Source organism: Ptychodera flava, chromosome 9 (assembly GCF_041260155.1).
Source record: "Ptychodera flava strain L36383 chromosome 9, AS_Pfla_20210202, whole genome shotgun sequence".
In the NCBI taxonomy this organism is placed as follows: domain Eukaryota; kingdom Metazoa; phylum Hemichordata; class Enteropneusta; family Ptychoderidae; genus Ptychodera; species Ptychodera flava.
The window spans coordinates 35,145,501-35,167,527 of record NC_091936.1 but is presented as its reverse complement, the minus strand read 5'-3'; the positions used below and the strand labels follow the sequence as shown (position 1 = coordinate 35,167,527).

At 36.5% G+C, this 22,027-nt stretch overlaps 2 protein-coding genes across 4 annotated transcripts in view; one reads left to right on the top strand and one right to left on the bottom strand.

The window, feature by feature from the left end:
* On the bottom strand, nt 1-6,624 carry LOC139140831 (SAP30-binding protein-like). 2 transcript variants are annotated; one of them, XM_070710274.1, is made up of 7 exons: nt 6,162-6,624; nt 5,685-5,806; nt 4,760-4,894; nt 4,542-4,621; nt 3,856-3,968; nt 2,791-2,925; nt 1-1,225 (listed from the first exon to the last, which is right to left on the bottom strand). In XM_070710274.1, exons 1-7 carry the CDS (start codon nt 6,301-6,303, stop codon nt 1,023-1,025), a joined length of 930 nt encoding a protein of 309 aa, XP_070566375.1. In that variant the 5' UTR covers nt 6,304-6,624; the 3' UTR covers nt 1-1,022. The 2 variants fall into 2 exon arrangements, with proteins under 2 accessions (XP_070566375.1, XP_070566376.1); XM_070710275.1 differs by having other exon boundaries at nt 1-1,222; nt 6,162-6,612.
* Nucleotides 6,625-6,818: 194 nt separating this feature from the next.
* Nucleotides 6,819-22,027, top strand: part of LOC139140827 (kinesin-like protein KIF27) — a 31,757-nt gene continuing 16,548 nt past the window's right edge. The window contains exons 1-16 of one of the 2 annotated variants that reach the window (XM_070710272.1): nt 6,819-6,911; nt 7,632-7,748; nt 8,251-8,388; nt 8,859-8,945; nt 9,486-9,593; nt 11,876-12,008; nt 12,980-13,126; nt 14,564-14,752; nt 14,943-15,016; nt 15,388-15,537; nt 16,287-16,430; nt 16,808-16,860; nt 18,212-18,434; nt 18,819-18,905; nt 19,189-19,335; nt 19,692-19,853. In XM_070710272.1, coding sequence (XP_070566373.1) covers nt 7,716-7,748; nt 8,251-8,388; nt 8,859-8,945; nt 9,486-9,593; nt 11,876-12,008; nt 12,980-13,126; nt 14,564-14,752; nt 14,943-15,016; nt 15,388-15,537; nt 16,287-16,430; nt 16,808-16,860; nt 18,212-18,434; nt 18,819-18,905; nt 19,189-19,335; nt 19,692-19,853 — 1,875 coding nt within the window. In that variant the 5' untranslated portion in view covers nt 6,819-6,911; nt 7,632-7,715. The remainder of the gene's footprint in view (nt 6,912-7,631; nt 7,749-8,250; nt 8,389-8,858; nt 8,946-9,485; nt 9,594-11,875; nt 12,009-12,979; nt 13,127-14,563; nt 14,753-14,942; nt 15,017-15,387; nt 15,538-16,286; nt 16,431-16,807; nt 16,861-18,211; nt 18,435-18,818; nt 18,906-19,188; nt 19,336-19,691; nt 19,854-22,027) is intronic. The other variant, XM_070710271.1, reaches the window with a different exon arrangement.

The following is a 22,027-nucleotide window of genomic DNA, read 5'->3' as shown; positions in this document are numbered from 1 at the left end:
TAATTTATGAAATAAAAAATATTTCATTGACTTACAGTAAAGATATACAATGAAGAACTTTTATTTTTCTCTTTATATATCTTGTATCAATCCTCCGAAAAACATTTTGCTTGATATATACAGTACATATAATCTGCATGTTTTTAGTTTTATTGCATGTCATGTTTTTAAGCATGTTACATGGGCCAAATAAACAAGTTCACATCTAAAGATCCCTGGCTGCTTGTTGATCATGGTAATGTTGATGGTTGGATTTGTGGACTTGGAGCAGTTCTCTCTATGGCCATGATCATGTACTTAAAGAGCAAGGAAATATGATATTTCATGAGCAAAGTATGAACTCATTACCAATAGGACAATCACGTGCATTGTTGCACAGTTTGTGATGATTTGTCATGAATTTTCTTTAGAAAATACTGCGATGAAGAAGTCAAACCAGAACAGCGTTCAGTTTTTCACGAGCACTGGTTGCATTTGGAAACAGCAATAAGTATAGCTCTATGCCTGCCAGGAAACAGTATGAAGTGTACCATGCAGTATCAGAAACGTTTGAATATTTGCATCTTGTTTCATTTCACAGTCATTTGTTTGTTATCTAATTTCTAAACCCTTCAATCCAAAGGCACTCGACCTGCCCTATCATTCTAATGATTTGGCTTGAGCTTACTGTATTAACATAATAATAAGCTGGATGGTTTTGTAAGCCTTGACGACCAGTCTTTACACATGGTTTGTTCAACTATGTCGAGCTCAAATTTTTGTCACTGCTGATATTCTAGCATTGGATGTGAGGAAAGTACGTGACACTCAACAAAAACGTTATCAGGCAGAAGATATATATATATATATGTAAGACACATGTGTTTCAGCGACAACTTATACAAGAATCAAAATGTTGATTTAGTGGTCCAATTAATGCTCAATGACCAAGAAATGTCCATTTTCTTTGCTCTTAATCAAACGCAAAGATTTGAAAAGCTTTGTCATAAATATTCTGTCTCTTCCAAAGTGGGGGATCCGATCTACTTCTCAAGCTTTGGCTTTTTAATCGTGCCGAGTGCCGAGATGACTGTTGTTTTAGTTCCAGTGGCAGTGGTGGTTACGGAGACAACTTGTGGATTGGGTACTGATGTGGTTACTACGGTGATGGCTGGTCTGGGTAGTGTCACGGCAACTGTAGTACCGCTTTGGTCCCACTTACTCTTCCTTTTCTTTCCTGTGTCTTCTAAGTTCAAAAAAACCAAAAACCTTGAGAATCAAAAATTACTTAGAGAAATTGATATTGAAGGAAAAAAGGAAACCTACATCGATAAAAAGTATCCACTTGCATTTTGCTAACATCCATTGTTACCCGGGTGAAGTCAGCAATTCTCTTGTAAAAAAAAATTATTTAACGCTTTGAGTGCTGTAGTTTTTCCCGCCAAATTTTAATTCAAAATTTTACCAATTTTTCTGAAGTTCTTAACAATTTTTTTGAGTTTTGCACAGAATGGATATCACTTTTTATTGGCTACAGTTTTTCATCAAAACTTAGGAAAAAATCTGAAAAAATTGTCTGGGTTACAATTTATGAAGGCGATAAAAATTGACTGTGGCGCTCAAAGGGTTAAAACTAATAACTAAAACGAAAAGGTTTCAGCCTAAAGTAAACAGTCCCTGAATGAAACCAGTGAAGGCATAGAATCAAGCAAGACACTGGATATCCAATCAGTCCCTTTCTGGCTAATAACTTTAAATCCAGTGGATCAAGATCAAAATTCAGAGTCTAATCTACTTGATATGCCATGCTTAATTTATGTAACTAAAACACTCTTTCTTGAAAGTTTTAAAATTACGTTATCATTCTAATTGAGCAATAATTTTTGAAAGAGCAACACCAGCATTCTGCCATCAACAACAAAATGGTATGTAATGCAATTGAACTGAAATATTTTTTCCTGGATGACAATACTTCGGGGGTGGAGGGTGGGGGGATTGGAGGAATTCACATATTATCACTATTGCTCATTGATCATGTCAAACCACAGGCCAACACATTGCTGACAGGTTTACAAACTGACTCAGCTGTTGATTACCTGTATGTCAAACACTGGCTGACACATCAGACACCCTCATACTGATTTATTGTGTCAAACGATGGGCTGACACTCTCACTGACACACTCACTATCTGACTGACTGGTTGAATACCTTCAAAGCACTGGCCAATACTATCACAGATACACTAACACACTGATTGACAGTCAATGATGTTGCGTTAGCTGTTTTTGCCATTCCTGTTGACTATATCAAACCAGCTAACATATTTGAAGACACACTTAAAGGGACAAAGTCGGCCATTTTTCATGAATTTTGTTTGATGCAAGATACATGTACTACTTATATTGTTTGACATGTTGAAAGATACTGAATGAATGGGTGACCATGCATATATTCGACCAAGGTTTCAGACACCATACATGAAACCATCGCGAAAATGAATTAATGGTCATGACCATTAATTCATTTTCGCGATGGTTTCACTTAATTTGTCTAAAACCGGGGTCAAATATATGCATGGTCACCCATTTATTCAGTACCTTTCAAAATGTCAAACAATATAAGTAGTATCTTGCATCAAACAAAATTCATGAAAAATGGCCGACTTTGTCCCTTAAACACTGACTGATTCTGAACTGCTTTATCAAACCACAGGCCAACACACTCGTAGCCACACTCCAATGCTGAGTCTGTGATTGACCTGTTGATGTTAAAACAGGGACTACCTACTTGCAGACATTTTCACACTGACCTGTTGATGATGTTGCTGTGGCTGCTGTTGCTCCTCCTGCTCCAACTTTCTTGACAGTACCGGAAACAAACTCAACTTTCGTCCTGTCTTTCCTTTCTTTTTCCCGTTTTGCCATGTCTTCTTTCTGTGCTTTGGCTGAAAATACACAAACAGATTCTATGAACTTTCCATAGCATAGCACTGCAATGATTGGCTGTGTTACACATGATTTATTTGTATTTGGACAGTGGCACAATTGATTCCGTAAATACCCTATCAATTCGACCAGAAAAAATAATTATGATTTTAAATAGTTGAATTTATTAGAAAATTAACAAAGCCCAATAATTTTAGTGGTTGAATTAATAGGGGATTTTAACTTTTTTGACAGTTCATAAGTGATATGCTTACCATCTTGGATGATTGAAACATATAAAGGTGACTCTCCAGAAGTCCCAACTTAGACATTCTGTGCTGTACATTGTACTGTTCTGTGTATTTTATTGAAAATAAAATGTTCAAAATAGTTTGTCATGAAAGGTTGGTCAAATTAATAGAGATTGAGAAAGTTCAAATTTCCACATGTGGTCGAATTGATAAGGGTTAAAAAATTAAGTTTTGAGAAAAAAATAGGGTGGTCAAATTATTAGAGTGGTCGAATTAATGAATTGACAATTAATGTCTTCGGTATGGTCTACACAACATATACATGTCTTTGCACTGGGTTGAATTCTGATAAAAATCTGTCTTGTGTCCGTAACATCTTCAACACACCACAAATTCCAGCTCCAAACAACTAACAACACTCACACATGCCAATATAAGAAATTTCAAAAAGAAGGTTCACTTTCCGACAATTTATTTTGATTGAAACGATGATATAATGGGAGACAAAGCAGTTTTGGACACAAGTCACTGAAAATCGAGCATTAAACCACAATAACATGCATATTAAGTATGGTAATTGTGACATGTATGGATTGAAAACAAAACTTCACATCAATTACTACATAATCACCAATCCATCCACATGCAATGGCAGACACATGCCTCTTATTACGCTAAAGATCTGTATCAAATGTTTACCTAATGCTTCATAGTATGACTCTTCAGGCCATGAATGCGGGTCAAACATGTCTGATGGGTAGTTTGTTCCCATTTCATCTATTTGCAGAAATGATATCAACTTTTCATATATACTGTGGAGAAAAAAAGGAAGCAAAATAATAGTTATAATGTCGAAATTGACATTGGAACACATGGGGACGGGATTCATTTTCAAATAGGTTATCCTTTATCAATAAATTAATGAATTTTCACAAATTTGTGAAACTTGGTGAATTTAAATTGTCGTCTATCATCAGTCGCTAACCCTATTAATGCAGCATGAGAGGAGTTCTGCGAATGTCCATTGTTTATATATTAGGAACTGGAACACTGACAAATTCATAGCTGTATTCATTGCCTGAGAGTATTTCATTGTTCGACCCTTTCACAATCAGAAATTGGTAGATCCCTATTGTATTAAACAGGATAGATGGACCTGTGTTCAGCAAAAAAGGGGGAAAGGCTTCAGGTAGTTGTACAGAGTAGGTGGCACACTCAAACCATTTCACAGGACAACACCAAGTACCCTGTACTTCCAGCCATAGTATTGTGTTCAACACTTCATCCATCACAGTATGACACAATCCTTTTCCTTTCATTGGTTGGCCATCTACATGCTATGATGTACACACAGCAATAGGAGTATAATGGTCGGGGGAGCTTACCTTGGGTTTCTGAAATCTTTCCTCTTCTGTATCATACCATTCAGGTCAAACCCTTTTTTGAAATAATTGGAAATTTTATTCTGAAAAAAAGGATAAATTAGACATTGATTACCCATATTGGTAAATCTTGCCACAAGATAGATCACACAAAAAAGAGACACAAAGTTGGAAATGAAGTGAATTGCATAAGTCAAGAGTGAGTTGGAAGATTGACTTACTTGCAAATGATTTGAGCATCTGCCTGGTGGTTCTTGAGGTAGCTGTATCTGTTCTGTTGGAAGATGCCTTACACTCTGTGACAGTGAATCTGAATTCACTGACATATCTAGATACGAATTATCCACTAAATTTTGCTGCAGAAAAAAATGAAAAGGCAAGATTACTGAACAGGGAAAGCATTTCATATTCATCACTTCAGACCAAGGAAGATGTTAAGGTAAGGGATAAAGTATACAATGAAGAGCCCAGGAAACTGTTTCAACAGCGTTTCAATATGTCAATATCAATTCTTGTAGGATTCTTTCAATGACATTCTTTGAGTGATAAACTCAATTCTTCATTTCATTTATGTCTCGATCATCATACACTCGTGTCAAGTTCATCAGGTGCTGGCAAAGTTATCATTGTTGGCTAGTAGCTTTAACTTTGATAATGTCACCCATGATCATACATGTATATAACATGTTAACCATGTCTGTGGTATGTCTGTAACATTTTCAATGTAAATCCCTTTTAAACAAAAGAACCTTTATGTTTGAACAGAAGACTGTGTGTGAAGGTAAGTGTATGGTAGAATGCGCCTAGGGGATAAATATTCTGACTCTCAAATACAGATCTCATTTTGAAGCTCTTGGAGTAATTTAAATTTTTAACAGTCTCGCTTTTATGAAAATCGAAAATTCAATTTTTCCCCATGGAGTGAACGAAAGTATAGCAATCATTTTACTTGTAAAATATCAGTAAATTGAATATAATTTGTTTCCATGGTACCAAAATTTGCATGCTGATTCTGACTTCATTCGTGATATTCAGTTTGATTTGATAAATGCCAGTGAATGGGTGAAAGTTTCCTTGAGAAATGTTTGAGGCCTTCAATGTTGAGGAGCATCCTATCGTTCAACCCTAACCATCAATGTTTCTTACCCTGATACTTTCAACAGATACTTCAGCTTCATTTTCTTCAAGCACTTCTTTCTCATCACCACTGTCAATTTCCTTGACCTTTTTCTCATCCTCCTCACCTCCATATGATAGTGATACAAGACCTGTTGGTTGATATGACAAGTTGGAGCTGCTGCTATTAAATTGTTTACATGAGAGTACACAAAATACACTAATCATTTATGTATGTATGGATATACAAAAATCAGTTTTTGTACATCCATGATTGATGTATGTACCCTCACATAAAATTTTCTGTACACAGCTCCACAGGTGGATAGAGGGACTGTGACAGCTCGCAATATATTGTTATTCATATGAGAATGTCTACAAACACCGCTTTTGAAAAAATAGTACATGTATGACATGACAGAGCCTTCGCAATGACGTGGTGAAGAAGTCATACTTGGAACTCAGGCCTGAGCATGACATCAGAATGTAGTTTTATAATGTACTCACCGCCTTCACGTTTCGCTGGTTTCTTTTCTTTGTGGTATTCCTCGTCATCGCTGCCTGATATTTCGGGCTCGGAATCACCTGCATAGTTTGCAAGTGCTAACATAGCCGTTGAAGACTCACTTTTTGTCATCCCCTCCGCCATTTCTATAAATCGTCAGCTACACCGACGTTCCTATACAACTTGAAAACTTTGAAAATCCAAGTCTTTACACACACACACCGTTTGTTCGATAGCGATGCGGTATTACCCCGGTAAATTTGAAAGAGATCAGCTCAAGAGCACAGTTTTATCCTTGCGACGGATGTTAGTGGGAAAATTTGTTAGTAATACCTGTAACACACAACATATGGCGTTCCGATTCTGATGACCGACGCAATTTCCCGTTTAAAACGCATACAGTTAAAATTGGCGACTTTCGTGTTTGTAAACTGGTTAATGAACCGGAAGTGCAGCTCGTCTATTTGTTGGCATTTTAGTTTCTCAGTTATTTCCCCTAGTATGAACTTCTACTAGTAAGAGATTCGTCTTTAACAAATCAAAACAGTTTGCAATTACATAATAAAAATTTTATATTTTTATTTTTAAAAATAAAAATATAATTCAAATAAGTTCAGAAAATAAATTTTCAATTATTTCGAATGTGCGTCTTTTGGTTACAAGCTCATTTGAATACTTGACAGTTTCGTTGTACACAAAAAATTCAGTGACCAAAGGCAGCGAGCGAACCATGGATGTACGAAAATAGACCGGTGAGCACATTTTCGTGTTGTAGTTTTCGATAGTATTAAGTGACATAATAGTACATGTCAGACTCATAGTTCCTAGAACTCAAGTTGTGAGCGCTGCAGGGCTGTTAAGATTTCGGGACAGCAGGCGCGACTTCGACCCTTGTCATGTCAGCTGCTTGTAAACATGACCAGTCTTGCTCACTGTACTGAAACAGCATGCAGAGAAACGGAGACCGTAAACCTTTCACAAAACTGTTGTTTTTTCGGATGCATGTTTTTATTAGGGTCGACAGGGTCTTTCGAATTCAACGGAAAACCATGCCCATATGATTCTTACTGTCCGTGTAACAAACACTGCACTGATTTCTACAATTCGTGGAAATTAAAATGTTGTACATGTATTTATATGACGATAAGTCGAAAACTGCTGCAGTGCAAAATGCAACAGTGTATCATTTATAAGATCAACAAACTTATCTTGATAACAGAATGAAATGTTCTGTACTCCAACTGCTTTTATGATTTCCCCAGGGTTGCAGAGTGTGATTACATATCTTCTACTCTCATGTTTTATTTTTGAAACGAAACAAAGATTATTTCGCATAATCAGAAATAATAATGGACTAAGGCACTTCCGAAACTGCTGCAACCAGTAGCAATCTACAGTTGTCATTGTGCCTGGCTGATATTTCATCAGTTCTTTTCTATAACGCATCATCTGTCTCAACCATCTTTCCACAGTGACTGTACGATTGTCATTGGTTCAACATGAAATAGCCTAGTATTTGGATCACAAGTGGTAGCATACACGACACACAGAGAACCATGCAAGAGGTGCCAGTGAAAGTAGCTGTTCGGGTAAGCATGTCCTTACCAAGCTGTAGAGCTTTAGCTCGAGGTTTTGTTTGAGTGCATGTGGGTCGGACGGCAAACTAGCTATTGGCTATAGCCATTGACTTTCCTGGTTTTTGCCATCCGACCCAAATACCCTGGCAAAACTTTAAGCTACAGCAATGCAGCTAGTCTTTAGGATATTGCTATCTTTAAATTCGAAACTTTGAAGTCTTTCTTATGAAGATAAACATTTGATTTTTATTGTACTCCGGTAGTACTTTCTCAACTCTGACATGAGATACCAGTCTTCTACAGCATACCATACAATGATTTACATGTAGCTGTATGACCAAGGAACATAATATAGGAAACAATAATATGATCCATGACTTTTTCCCATTGATAATTGATAGAATCTGCTTGCCTTGAACAAAAACCTGAAATGCCGATTTGGTTGTTTTGAAAATTGTAGTTCTGTTTTATGTTTTGATATTGAACCAATTGCATAGTTGCTGTCATGTTCTAGGTTCGCCCACTGTCACCGAAAGAGAAACTTCATCACCATCAGGTCTGTGTAAAAGTACTTGCTGGCTCAAATCAACTTGTACTCGGTAAAGACAGAGCCTTTACTTTTGATTATGTGTTATCAGCCAAGAGCACACAGGTGAGTATACTAAAAAGCTTTCTGCCCTGGACATGATCCCATCGTATGAAAACTTTGAATTTGATTGGCTTATCCTCCGTTGACTGGAAGACCAGGTTGTATAGTGGTGCACACATCAGTGGTGCACACATTTGTTCAAAAGAACATCATCAAATAGTTACTCATGGTTTACATTTGGTTGTCAGCCGCGATCAACAGCAAATTTAATTGCAGATGGGGAGATGAATGTGTATCAAATGATCATTGCTTTGTACTAGTGTGATGGTTTGTCTGTTATCAACCATTAAAAGATAGAGGAAAAGAGAAAATATGAAAGGTCCTTGCAATTATATGTCAAGGAGCAAACAGGGCAACAGGACAATATTTGCGACTGCATCCTCAAAAGCAAAAACCAAAATCACTTTATGCCAAGTCAATATTCTACTCTAATGTAATCTTGATATGAGATTCTGCTTTTATTCTCTTTACAGGAAGAGACATACAAGACTTGTGTGGAGCCATTATTACAGTCATGCTTCGAAGGCTATAATGCTACTGTGTTTGCATACGGCCAAACAGTAGGTGTCTATACAGTAACAATGATTATTCATTTGTCATAGCCATTGAAGAGAATTGTCCATAATACTCTTCAGGAGTCATGATTATTTGTTACTGTAACAATAATAAACATGATTCTCATTGGCTTGTCTTGCTGAGAGAGACATAAACATGGATTGGTGATTTTCAATTACTTGACCTGACAGCATATGTCACATCACTGTGATCTTCTGGGTACTTTGTTTTTGGATGACTGCCATAAAAGGGTTGCATAAATCATGAGAGATAGAGGTTTTCAGAGAGAAAATGACATCAACTTTAATGGTGATTTTCAATGAACAGAGCAAAATACTGTTTCTAAAGTATTTCAGTGCCTGCAAATGGTTTTGTTTACCCTTGAACTCCATCTACTGCAACTTCAACATTGGACTTGATATGAGTAGGTTTTTTTGTGGTTACTTTAAAGCATTAGGAATAGGCTTTGACAGTAATTACTTAGGATTTTCTGCCTAATTTAATATAAGAAATAGCAGTTACAAGTTGTTCACCATCTTGTGCAGGGCTCTGGGAAGACGTACACAATAACCGGCAGTAATTCCATGGACATGACTGAGGAAGAGGTTGGCATCATTCCAAGAGCCATGAAACAAATGTTCCAGATGATTGAGGTACAGTCATTCTCACATCAAACTTGACCAATAAAATAGAGCTGGAAATATGCCAGATGTAATTTGCGCACATACATTATCCGTTCCTGCCTTCTGATGTTTTCTCTTTGGCCATATTTTTGTGTGCTAACTTTTTCTACAAGAACTGTTGTTGCACTGAGAAAAACTTTTCAATTTTTGTGTCATTTAAAGGAAAAGTGGAACAAAATCAGTGTAGAAACAAAAAATTTCATTGCCCTTATAGGCTTAAGCATGAGTTCTTGCCTATAGTGCACATAATGCATTGTGCATTAATAAATGAAGCATTAAGTGATAATTGTTTATTAAACTCTGAGAAAATAGTCATTTCCTGTGAGTCACCTTCCTAAAAAAGTTCTACGTCAACAATGCCCACCTTCAAACAAAAAAGAGGCAGATATCAGCAAAAACAAAGCCCATGACCGCAACAAAGGTTTGGTTTGTAATGTTATGAGTCACTAATGACAGACATCTCTCACTGTCTCTTGCATAATACAGTATTCTTTGTTTGGCCGTAAAATTGTCTGTGTGTCCTGTATGTTTCCATGGATCAGTAAACAAAGATCACCAATTGTACTCTATGCAGTTCTAGGTTTTGAATGATCGTATAACCGTAAACAAAGATGGCCAATAGTACTTAATTCTTTTGACAAAGTAAATGAAGAAAATGAGAAGCCAAGCTTTTGATGATTAAAATGCGGTCATTTTTTCTATCATTCTATAGCATAATTATTTTTACAATTTTGCAGCCAAATTAAAATATAATTTTGAAAAAATGTTTTTTCATTGATGCATAGTAGTCTGGTCTGCATCTTTGAGCAAGCAAGCTATACTTGACCTAAATATTTCATCAAAGTAGTAACAGAAATACAAAAAGTAACATGTGAACATTAAAGTAGTCCTCAATAGAGGTATTGATTATGTCCCTGACTTCATGAAATCTGTTCAAGAGGAATTTGAAAATAGACTAGGCCATCACAAAGAAGTATGACCAAACACCGCCTCTGCTGTGATGTTGTGTGATGGTGACAGTCACTCAACTCGGTATTTTAGCTTAGAACACTAGTACGTTAAAAATACAAACACAGAATTGTAATTTTGTTTGATATGGATTAATATCACAAACAGAAAAATCACACAGTTAAATCCGTACTTTATTAAAATATAGGATGAAGCTTTATCAGAATATTTCAAAAGTACAGACTGTGCACAATGTTTCAAAATTATATACAGTGCACAATGTTTCAAAAGTATATATAGAGTGCACAATGTTTCAAAAGTTTAGACAGTGCACAATTGTACGCCAATGAATATTTTGTAACGGTGACGATTCATTGTCTGTTGATTTGCATACTTAAACAATTTTCACTGATACTTTGCACAAATCATATGAACACATTTATTCAGAAAATCAAGCATTAGATGCATATGTACTGTGCCGAGTCTATACTATCAATGATTTAACATGGTGCTATGTATAACGTTTATTCTTGCACTTTATGACAGGCACGTTTTAAGTACAACAATATTTCCCAAAGCAATACAATTTTTCGTTAGAATGGCCTTCGACAGGACTGATATCACTTGTGCATTGTTTTCTATAGTGTGTCCCCACAAACAATATTATTAAACCCACTGTTATGGCTCAACAGTATTGTTTGTCAAGTCAGTTGATACAGTGTGTTTATTGTACTATGTTTGCATGTAACAATACTTTGTAGATGTTTCAAGTGTTCTGCGTGCCATAATCCTGTAAATCCAATGCATTATGTTCTGACAGTGGGCCTAGATGGATACAGCTCTGCAATTCTGACATACTTCTGTAACTCTTCACAAGACCTATGAGTCAAATAAGCCATCAGTGCGTTTTGTCTTCTTTGCCAGTGACATATTAAAAAAAGTCGTATGGGCAGCAGGCAGAGAAGGAAATATGAGTGTTCCCATGGTGATTGAAATTCAAATTGCACAGTAGAATTTTGTACTAATATTTGTAATAATTGTGGTGAATAAAGTTATAACCCATTGATTATGGAAGGTGGAAATAATACTGTCAATTTAATAATTCAGTCAATTTATTCAGCTGGATCTGTTTGATCTTGTCCAAACTGACAAAGACATTTCATGTACATGGATGTATAGCCCTCCAATGCTTCTACATGTATCACTTCAGGATCTAAACTCTGAATTGTTTTGCCTATGTGTTACAACTCTTTGGACACACTGATCAGAATTTACAATACAAGGATATCTTTTCTTTGCTTCAGTCAAATCACAACAGAGATACCACGGTAAGAATTTCCTACATTGAAATTTACAAAGAGGAGCTGAAGGACCTGTTAGATATAGAGACATCCAGCAAAGATCTTGCAATTCGTGAAGATGACAAGGGAAACACAGGTGAGGAGATGTTAAAGAGATATTGTCCGTGGGTGAAAGTTCAATTGTTAGGGTTTAGTGAGATGAGTCAAATTAATTGTTTGAGGACAGCTTAAAAAGCTATGTCATTTGTATGACAAACTTCCAATATGAAGCTGCTCCTTCCTTGCAACAACTTTCCAATCCAAGTTGTGCTACATTGGACTTAAAGAATGAAACATTTATCTGTATTTTGTCAGTTATCACATCAATTTTGTTATGTGTGATTCATGTCAAACAGAGAAGCTACATGTGGACTTAGGGGAATTTACATCAGAATGTCCAATAATTTCCCAAATTTTGGTGGCATTTGACCACATATATATTTTTGTGATGTTGTACAAACAAGTAGACAGGCTCTGTTACATAATGCGGCATTATTAAAACCATGCATCGCTGAAAGTCAAAATTTTGGCCAAGTTATCAGTAGTGTCGCTATGAAAGAATAAGAATACAAGTGAGGCCAAAAAAATGAAATTATACGATTGCATTATTAACATGAAATTTAGTCCTTCTATGACATAATTGTGACGTTATACAGCAAGAGTTTTTTTACCCCTATTTTATGATTAAATTGTGCCCTTACAACACAAAAGTGAAAAGACAGAACTACTGTAGTTTTTTGTTGTATACTAATTAACTGCAAAGTACATGTACTATGGTGATGGTCAATAAAAAAAGAGATTGTGTATTGTTTGTTAATTATCTGTGGTTTCTAATCAATGAGAGAATCAATCACTTCTCTAGTTTAATGTTGTGGTTTAGGCTTTCACTAAAGGTTTATGGTTCAAAGATACAAAAGTACTTGTAATTGAACGACTGTTGTAAAAAGTTTTACTTTTGACCACCTTGCCAGTTATATAGAAATAGGGCCTTTCTCAGAAGGTTAAATTCACTTTCCTGTCATTGTTGCTTTGCACCAAATCACATCTTGCTCTTTTCTCACGTTTCAGTGTTGACGGGTATCAAGGAGATTCAGTGTGACTCTGTGGACGATGTGATGAATTGCTTGGAAACAGGGTCTGCTTACAGACATACTGGAACAACAAACATGAATGAACATTCCAGCAGGTCACATACTGTTTTTTCTGTCATCATTGGTAGGTAGAACCAGTTTTTGAATTTCTCATTTCATGGCTGCTGTTGGAAATCAGTCTTCACGCCCATAAACTTGTCAAATTGACAGAATAGAGTGTTACATGATAGGGACAGGGCATCAATTCTGTGAAAAAACTGGATATGTGTACAGTCATAAAACACTAGGGGTGTTATCAGGGTCCATACGCTCCTTGAAAGTCTGTGAATATAAAAGCCTCTTGGAAAGCTCTGGAAAATGAATTTGAATTCTGGAAAGTCTTGGAAAATTGGTAATCCAACCCAAATTTTCAAAAGTTATTAGATGATCAGTCATGATATTATAAAAATGATCACGTAAAATGATACCAGGTATGTAAAAATGGCGTATTGTCAAAATGATATTTTTGGCCTCAAAAATTCCTTGAAAATTGCTGAAAAAATCTGTGAATTCTAAGTGACTGTAGTGTATAGACCTGAGTTATATATATCCTTTATTGTTTGACTGATATAGTAAATAACCTAGTATATTTAGAAATAGAAAGTGTTTTTATGAAAGTATGGAATTGTTTGCACACAATCCAAGTCACTGGTGAAAGCACACAGCTAGATTTAAAGTATTTCTGTTTCTGTTTTGAAATGTGAGTCCCCAGATAATTTGATAATTCTCACATGTAACACAGTGTCAATCTCTCTTTTGGTTTACTGTATATAATGTGGTTGGATTATACTGTACATGTATTTTGTGCCTGCAAATACAGTAATATCATCAAGTATCATCAAACTTTGTTGAAGACAAAGTTAAATCAAGAAAGAGGAGGAGGCCATTTTTACAGTCTTCTGTAAATGCTGGCATGAAAATTCATCTGTGTGCAGTTTTTGTGATGAAAAAGTGAACCAAAGATAAGAGGATGAAGGCCACTATTCATAACAATAAAGTTCCATAGCCCCAACTGCTAATGTATTTCTCTGCATTAGTGCCCAGTATCCAGAACATGTACATTTCGTCAGAAATTGGGGTCGGTGCTTACCAGACCAAACCTCAATGTGTTTGAAAGTGACCATAGCTAACTGGCTATCGTTATACAAATAATTTAGCATTGTGGATGCTGTATACTCAGTATGCCAATTACCAAACCCAGCACTTGTGAACTGCTGTATAATTTTATGCTAGGCCAAAACAAGCTGCTTTCCGATGCAACAACCAAATGTAGAATGATGAACTTAGACTCAGCTATGTAGAACTTTTTTATTTCCCATTTTCCACAAAGAAGATCGGAGTGAACATTTGCCCAAATATTACTTCCATTTGAAACTTTCATCGAAAAGTTGAAGCGGGTGCTTGCCTGGACATGGATGCTAATGTGGAGAAATACAGTAAATAAGATTCGGGTAGTCTTTATTCATCCAGACTGATTATTCCCTCCTGAAAGTGAAATGTAAGAATGTTATCCTGATTGCAGAGCAAAGATGGCAGGGCAACACCAGCTTAGCACCGTCCAAGGCAGGTAGTGAGGAGGAAGATGAAGACCGTGACAGCGATAGTGATTCCAGTACTGCAACACAGTTCATGAGTGCAAAGTTCCACTTTGTTGACTTGGCTGGGTCGGAACGTGCCCACAGAACTGGAAACATAGGGGAAAGATTCAAAGGTATGCACAGTTTTCAACTTTTTTATAGTATTTACAGCTTTTATACGGTACTTTTATAATAAATTTAATTTGACAGGAAGATACTCAGTGGGAAACATTGAACTGTTATGTAAGTGAGCCTGGTCCCAATATTCTTTATTCTTGCCATAAATACTTTTCAAGTAAGATGTGTGCTTTATATCTTTTCCAGAATCCATCCACATTAATACAGGTCTTCTAGCTCTGGGCAATGTGATCAGTGCCTTAGGAGACACCAAAAAGAAGGTCAGTATTTTCAGAAAATGAAGAGACAGTAATGTTCAGGTGGGAAACACGTTTAATGTAAACAGTGCTCTGCTTTCAGTGAGACACTTTGTATCGCTTCAAAGTACAGGGTTTCATGTTGACATTATATGTACATGTGTTGTAATGTATGTACCTCATGCTTTTAAGTCTTTGCAATAATGCGACAACTTTTTCCCAAAACCAGTACATACATGTTAGTGTATTAGTGAAAGACTAATCTGAAGGAATCCCATGTCCATCAGTTTAGTTTAAGGTGTTGAAAATCTGTCGCAGTAAATCATGGTATATATGCCTAACATGTACACGTGCGATAGGACATGAACAACTTTTCTCTGTTTATCCCGTTACAGGCCACACACATTCCGTACAGAGACTCCAAAATCACCAGGATATTGAAAGATTCCCTGGGTGGTAATGCAAACACCGTCATGATTGCATGTGTCAGTCCGTCCTCTGTCAATTTTGATGAATCACTGAATTCACTCAAGTATGCAAACAGGGTAGGTAACAGTTTTCACATACTACACAATCTTACAAACGTCACAGTGTTTTCAAATTTGAAGATGTCATCATGATCTTTTCAAGAATCAGATCTACAGTAGTTACAGTGTCTTCTAGGAGGAGAGTGCTAATCTGTCTTTTCTAAGGAATGTACATTTTATATTCATCATTGGTTTCTTTTCGAATGTACAAAACATTTTTCTGAGCCAATGATTTCCGTGGCAACAACGGACTTGTAACGTTGATGCAGGGTCTGTACATCTCCTTGAGAGTCGTTAAATTTTAAAGTCACCTGTAAAGTCATGAATTTTAAAATCACCTGTAAAACCCAGTGGCCAAATACTAGTGTAGCTCAGTGTCATATATTACAGTAGGTGTAACTGTAAGGAACTCTACTTTGGAGGGGTGAATTATAAGCATAACAATGTGCAACATATATAATGGTATGTATACAAATAAACTTTTTTCCATTGTTATCAACATACATGTATGAGTAAATTGCTGCCAAACAAGGATGACCATCCATCTAAATCACATACAGTAAATTAAAATGTGACAAATCTTTGAGAACATAAAAGTATCTAGAGTATGAAGAACTCAAGGGGTCTGTAACTGGTGTTTTGCTTGTGTGGACCAAATTGAACACACCAAGGCCAAGATATGAAATGTGTCTCAGTACAATTTGTTGCTTGAAACTATTCACACAAATAGGAGTAATATGTCATTCTGTACACTTTTTTCCGCACAGGCTAGAAACATCAAGAATAAACCGATTGTAAATCGTGACAAGCAGCTGATTAAAATGGAAGAAATGCAGAGTGAGATCCAGGCATTACGGGAACAGTTACATCGACAGAAGAGTGCAGGCCAGTCAGACTGGCAGTCTGAATATGTAAGCTTCAAACGTGATGTAGAAACTGCATACAACCTGTCCTCTGCTGCATTAATTTTGCTCTCTTCATTGTAGATTAACTCAACAGTTTCCCTGAGTTCATTAAAATATAAATAGAGGAAAAACATTTGTATCCGTTGTGAAAAAATGCTTTCTGATTATGCATATCTTTTGTATTTTACATGTCAGATTTTGGAGTAATCTTTGCTTTCATTACAAAGTGAAGAAAAAAATCTCGAAATGCAGTTGTGACATTTTGTTGAATGAGTTATTTTGCACATTGGAATATGTATATGGTATTTGAACAATCCTTTTCTTGCTGTACATTGTCACTTAGAATCAGTAGTGTTATTTTGGCTTTGTTTTTGGATTTGCAGAGTGGAGAGGAAACAATGACGAAAATAAAAGCATTAGAAGACGAGATTGTCAAGTAAGTGTTGTCTTTGTTGTTGAGGTTTTTAGTCCCCACGGACATCGTCCGGGGGGACTTATAGGTTTGGTCATGTCCGTGCGTGTGTGCGTGCGTCCGTCTGTGCGTCCGTCCGTCCGTTCACGCAGATATCTAAGAGATGCCTTGAGCGATTTCATTCAAACTTGGTACAAGGATTACCTCATATGTCATACAGATGCACGTCGATTTGTTTTGTGATACGATCCAATATGGCTGCCAGGCGGCCATTTTATTACGATTTTTTCATGTACAGAGCCATAACTCAGGCATGTTTCAACTGATTTTATTCAAAGTTGGTACAAGGACATTGACTAATGTCATAGATATGCACGTCAATTTTTTATGTGATACGATCCAATATGGCCGCCGTGCGGCCAATTTGTTATGATTTTTTTTATGTACAGAGCCATTACTCAGGCATGTTTCAACTGATTTTATTCAAAGTTGGTACAAGGACATTGACTAATGTCATAGATATGCACGTCAATTTTTTATGTGATACGATCAAATATGGCCGCACAGCGGCCATTTTGTTGCGATTTTTTCATGTACAGAGCCGTAACTCAGGCATATCTCAACCGATTTTATTCAAACTTGGTACAAGGACATTGACCTATGTCATGCACATGCACATTGATTGGATTTGTGATACAATCCAATATGGCCGCCGTGTGGCCATTTTATTGCGTTTTTTCATGTCCAGAACCATAACTCAGACATGTATCAAGTGAATTTATTCAAAGTTGGTACAAGGAGATTGACCAATGTCATACATATGCACATTAATTTGTTTTGTGATACCATCCAATATGGCTGCTGTGCGGCCATTTTGTTATGATTTTTTCATGTACAAGCCATAACTCAGGCATATCTCAACCGATTTTAATCAAATTTGCTACAAGGACATTGACCTATGTCATACATATGCACATTTATTTGTTTTGTGATACGATTCAATATGGCCACCGTGTGGCCATTTTATTATGATTATTTCATGTCCTGGACTACAACTCAGACATGTATAAAGCTAATTTATTCAAAAGTGTTTTTATCACAGACCTAATGAAGAGGACTCTATCCTCTCTGAGAACCTGTAATCGAAGTACCCATTAACAAGTGGGGACTGTGTCATCAACGATGACTTGTTTGTTTGAAATCATGTATTAAATGTAATGTCGGTAGTTTGTGAAAGAAGATTTAAGGATTGGTTCTGTAATACATGTCAAATTTTGCAATCAAGTGGATCTGTAAACCCATAGGCATTTCCACCCAAGTCAGGAACACAACTTCAAAGACTCTGACTTTCACAATTTTGTACTTTCTCTGCCAGGTTGAAAAATGAGAGTGCACATTACAAGGTTTGCACTGAGGAGGCCTTCAAGATCATGGTGAAACTGCAGGACAACGCGTCGCTGAGGAAATCCCAGTCATCCGGAATTCAGAATTGGCTGGATCTTGTGGAGGAGACCCAGGATGAAATCCAGGCTCCGTCCATACAGGCGGATCAGGTGGACAGGAGTATCATTGAAAAGTTGGAACAAGATTTGAAAAAGGTGAATATAAGTAGGAAATATATCTTATGTTCAATTCCATCACCGTTTCACTCCCCAAAGCAGTCAAAACTTAAAGACAATGGTCATTTTAGCATTTGGTGATATCATAGTCATATGCATGATAATTACATCATTATTTGTCATGTTTTAAAAGTAATTTGACTTTCCATGGGTGACATTTTGCCTGCATTGTTGTATGATTATTTACAATTTATACAAGTCTCAATCTAACAAGTAAGATCAGTTCATGCTATAATTGTACGCAAAAGTTACAAAATGCCATCTTTTGCATCTATACACGAATACTTGCATGTTTTGACAACATGTTTCTGTTCATTTGACAATCATTGCTTTTCTTTACTTAACTGTTTCAATGTTTTCCAGGCCAGAGATGACCTCGCCAGCGATGAGGAAATCTTTGCTGAAAAAGCCAGAGAGAACAACCAGCTGTTTGACAAGATTGCTCTTCTGGTAAGGAAAGTTTTATTCAATCCCACAGCTATATTTGTACCTGTAAATAGACACAGTATGTAAATGCTATAATTTATCATAGCTTCTCTGTAGAGAATGACAGAAGACAAGAAAACTTGGTGAGAGATAAGAGTAAAAGACAAGGACAGAAGAAAGAGATTCTAAAAGCAGACATATTGACAGAGGAAAATGTGGACATACTAAAATTCAATTCACAAAGGGAAATAGCAGGTATATAGCAGACCAAATGTTCACCAATCTTTCAATAATGTTTATGTTACAGGAAGCATCGAACAAAGAGAGTGTTCAGATGTTGGAGGAAGCGTTGGAAAGACAGAATCAACAAGAACAGCAACTTGTAGAACAACAGATGAAAATAGCTGAGCTTCAGAAATACATTGAAGAGTTGGAGAGTAAAAGCAAGGAAAAGGTACACGAAAGTCTTCCTTCTATTCTGAGTTTGGTGTTTTTTGGTAGATATTCTCCCCATGAAATGAAGAGTGTTTTCTAATGGGGTACCAAGAAAGGTCTTGAAAACCCTCCCATGTATATGAATGGTGATGCAGCAGATTTTGATAATGAGGAAAGCATTGTTTGTATAATACCGGTACCTGTCAGGACTCCCAAATGTCAATGTGTGTTGTGTTTGATTTGAAAACCTTTCATGTGTGTTGCAAATATCTGTATATTCTCACATTTGCCATGGTAGAAAAAGAGGGGGAAGCAAAAAGAATTTTGAAAATCATTCAAACATGTTTCATTTTTTCTCGGTGATTTCTGATGCAGGATGATGAAGAAATTGAAGCCAGAGAAAATGAAGATGTGTCCTTGACGACTGGAAGACGGGCAATGTCAGTGCCTGCCAGGACTCTCAGGGAGAGAAACAAGTCAACCAGTTCTGACGTACCACGGCCAGAATCTAGGAAAGTACACACAAGCCCCGCTATGGTGAGTGGATATACATCAATGAGCAACATACCATTGTATTAATGTATGGAGAAAGCATAGCAGTGTTTGCTGGGAAGGATAAGTTATGGCTCAGGAAATGTAATTTTCAGAAAGTCTCAAAAGGTATCAATGTGACATGGTTAAGATGGATGATTGAAATGACATGAAAAAGTTATCGGAAAATCCAGATTAAATACTGAGATCAATCTCATATGAAGGCTACGAGTAGAATACCTTAACCCTTTCACCCCCAGTTCCCTGTGTACAGGTCCAACTTTACCATAGAAAACAATGGATTTGGGAAAAACCATAGTGGTGAAAGGGTTAAAGTCTCAGTAACAGACCCATGGATTCAGTAACTTGCTCTTTTAACTGTCAAAAAACCTGTGTTTAAAATGTAAAAGTCTGTACTGATGTACGTGGATTTGGTTGTGTGGTGATATTTGGTATAGCCACCAGTCTTGTCCAGTACACAGTGCAATAATTAAAGTTAGCTACTGATTATATTGTACATAATTGTATACAATGTAACCTTTGCAAGGGAAAGATAGGCCAATGAATCTGGTACATACATGTTTATATGGCTGGAAACACAAATGATGACAGTGTTAGATGTTTGTGACTTACCAGAAGTCTCTTGTGAAATGTCGGTTTGCTTTGCAAGAAAAATCATTTATTGCTGATATTCAGACACAAATAGAAATTGTGGCAGTGTTTTTCCTTTTTTTATTGACTTAATTTTCCATCGTATTATAAATCTGCTCTGAAGGAGAATACTTATCATGTTTACAACGATGTTTTAGCTGAGACTAGACTAGCTATCTTTGTAAACAGAGATTTTGGAATCCAAATTTGGAATTTTTGGAATCCAAGCACAATGTTCAACCATGTACTAGTAGTTTTTGTACCCCCATATATACCTGTGTTATGTGGAATTAGGGATATTCTTACTGGGACTGGAAGGTGACAGGGTTATACATTGTATTCAGGACAAACAGGTGTGACCATCGTCAATGTTGAACAAGAATCCCTTTGATTTGCTATCTATTTTCTTCAGATTGTTGATGTTTAAAAAATTTGTCAGAGTGTTTATGTAGTGTAATGTATTGTGTTATTGTATAATCCTTTGACTGTGTAGTGTTGTTCTATGTGTCCCTTACTCACAGTGTCGGCGTGTAACCTCCGGCAAATACTTGTTGAACCAAGACCATGTCAAACGTTTTGCTTCACTGCATGGTAACCTGACACTACAGCCCGCCAAATTGACTATAGGTCTTCCGAAAGTATGTTTGTTTTTTTGCAAGGGAGAAGTTGGCATCAGAATCAGAACCAGCAATAGAATCCATGCTATGGCTTGAGTGAAACTGATTCTAATTCTGATGCTAGCCTGGTTCTAAATCTGATGCTAGCTTTTCTCTCTAGGTTTTGCTTCCGTGTGGCTTCATCACTGCCATCATTGTCATCATCATCATTATCATCATCATCTGCATCATATGCAAAATAAGACCCAACCCAGATTCATCCCCTTTTGTATTTGGTAAAGACCTGTAAAAAACTGTTCCTGTTTGGAGTTATTAGTCTTCGAATTTGCAATAGCTTTTTAGCTCCGCTGTCAGCGACGCGGAGCTTTTCAAATAGGTTGATTTTCCGTCGTCGTCCGTCGTCGTCCGTCAACAATAGCCTTCTCCTCTGAAACCGCAAGTCCAATTGCTGTGAAATTTTATATGCAGCTCACTTGGGGTGACCTCACTTGAGTTTGTTCAAATCGTGGTGAAATTTGCATATTTGTATTTTTGGGGCATTTTTTGGTGTTTTTGGTAAAAAAATCTTCTCCTCTGAAACCGCTTGTCCGATTGCTTTGAAATTTGATATGCAGTTTACTTAGGGTGACTTCAGTCAGATTTGTTCAAATCGTTGTGAAATTTGCATATTTGTATTTTCAAGGCAATTTTTGTCATTTTGGTAAAAAAATCTTTAAAAATCTTCTTCTTCAAAACTACCGGTCAGATAGCTTTGATAATTGGTACATATGTCCCTAGGGATGATCTATTTCAGATTTGTTCAAATTGTGCAGAAATATGCAAATTTGCATTTTAAAGGCAATTTTTGCCATTTTTGGTCAAAAAATGTATTTCTCAAAAAGTACTGGTCTGATAGTTTTGAAATGTGGTATA

What these genes read in the sequence shown, in the direction of transcription:
- LOC139140831 (XM_070710274.1), bottom strand. Translation starts at nt 6,303, where the DNA reads ATGGCGGAGGGGATGACAAAAAGTGAGTCTTCAACGGCTATGTTAGCA. An exon ending in GATGCTCAAATCATTTGCAA is followed by an intron (nt 4,622 to 4,759) that starts GTAAGTCAATCT and finishes CCTTTTTTTCAG; the next exon opens with AATAAAATTTCCAATTATTT. An exon ending in AAAGATTTCAGAAACCCAAG is followed by an intron (nt 3,969 to 4,541) that starts GTAAGCTCCCCC and finishes TTTTCTCCACAG; the next exon opens with TATATATGAAAAGTTGATAT.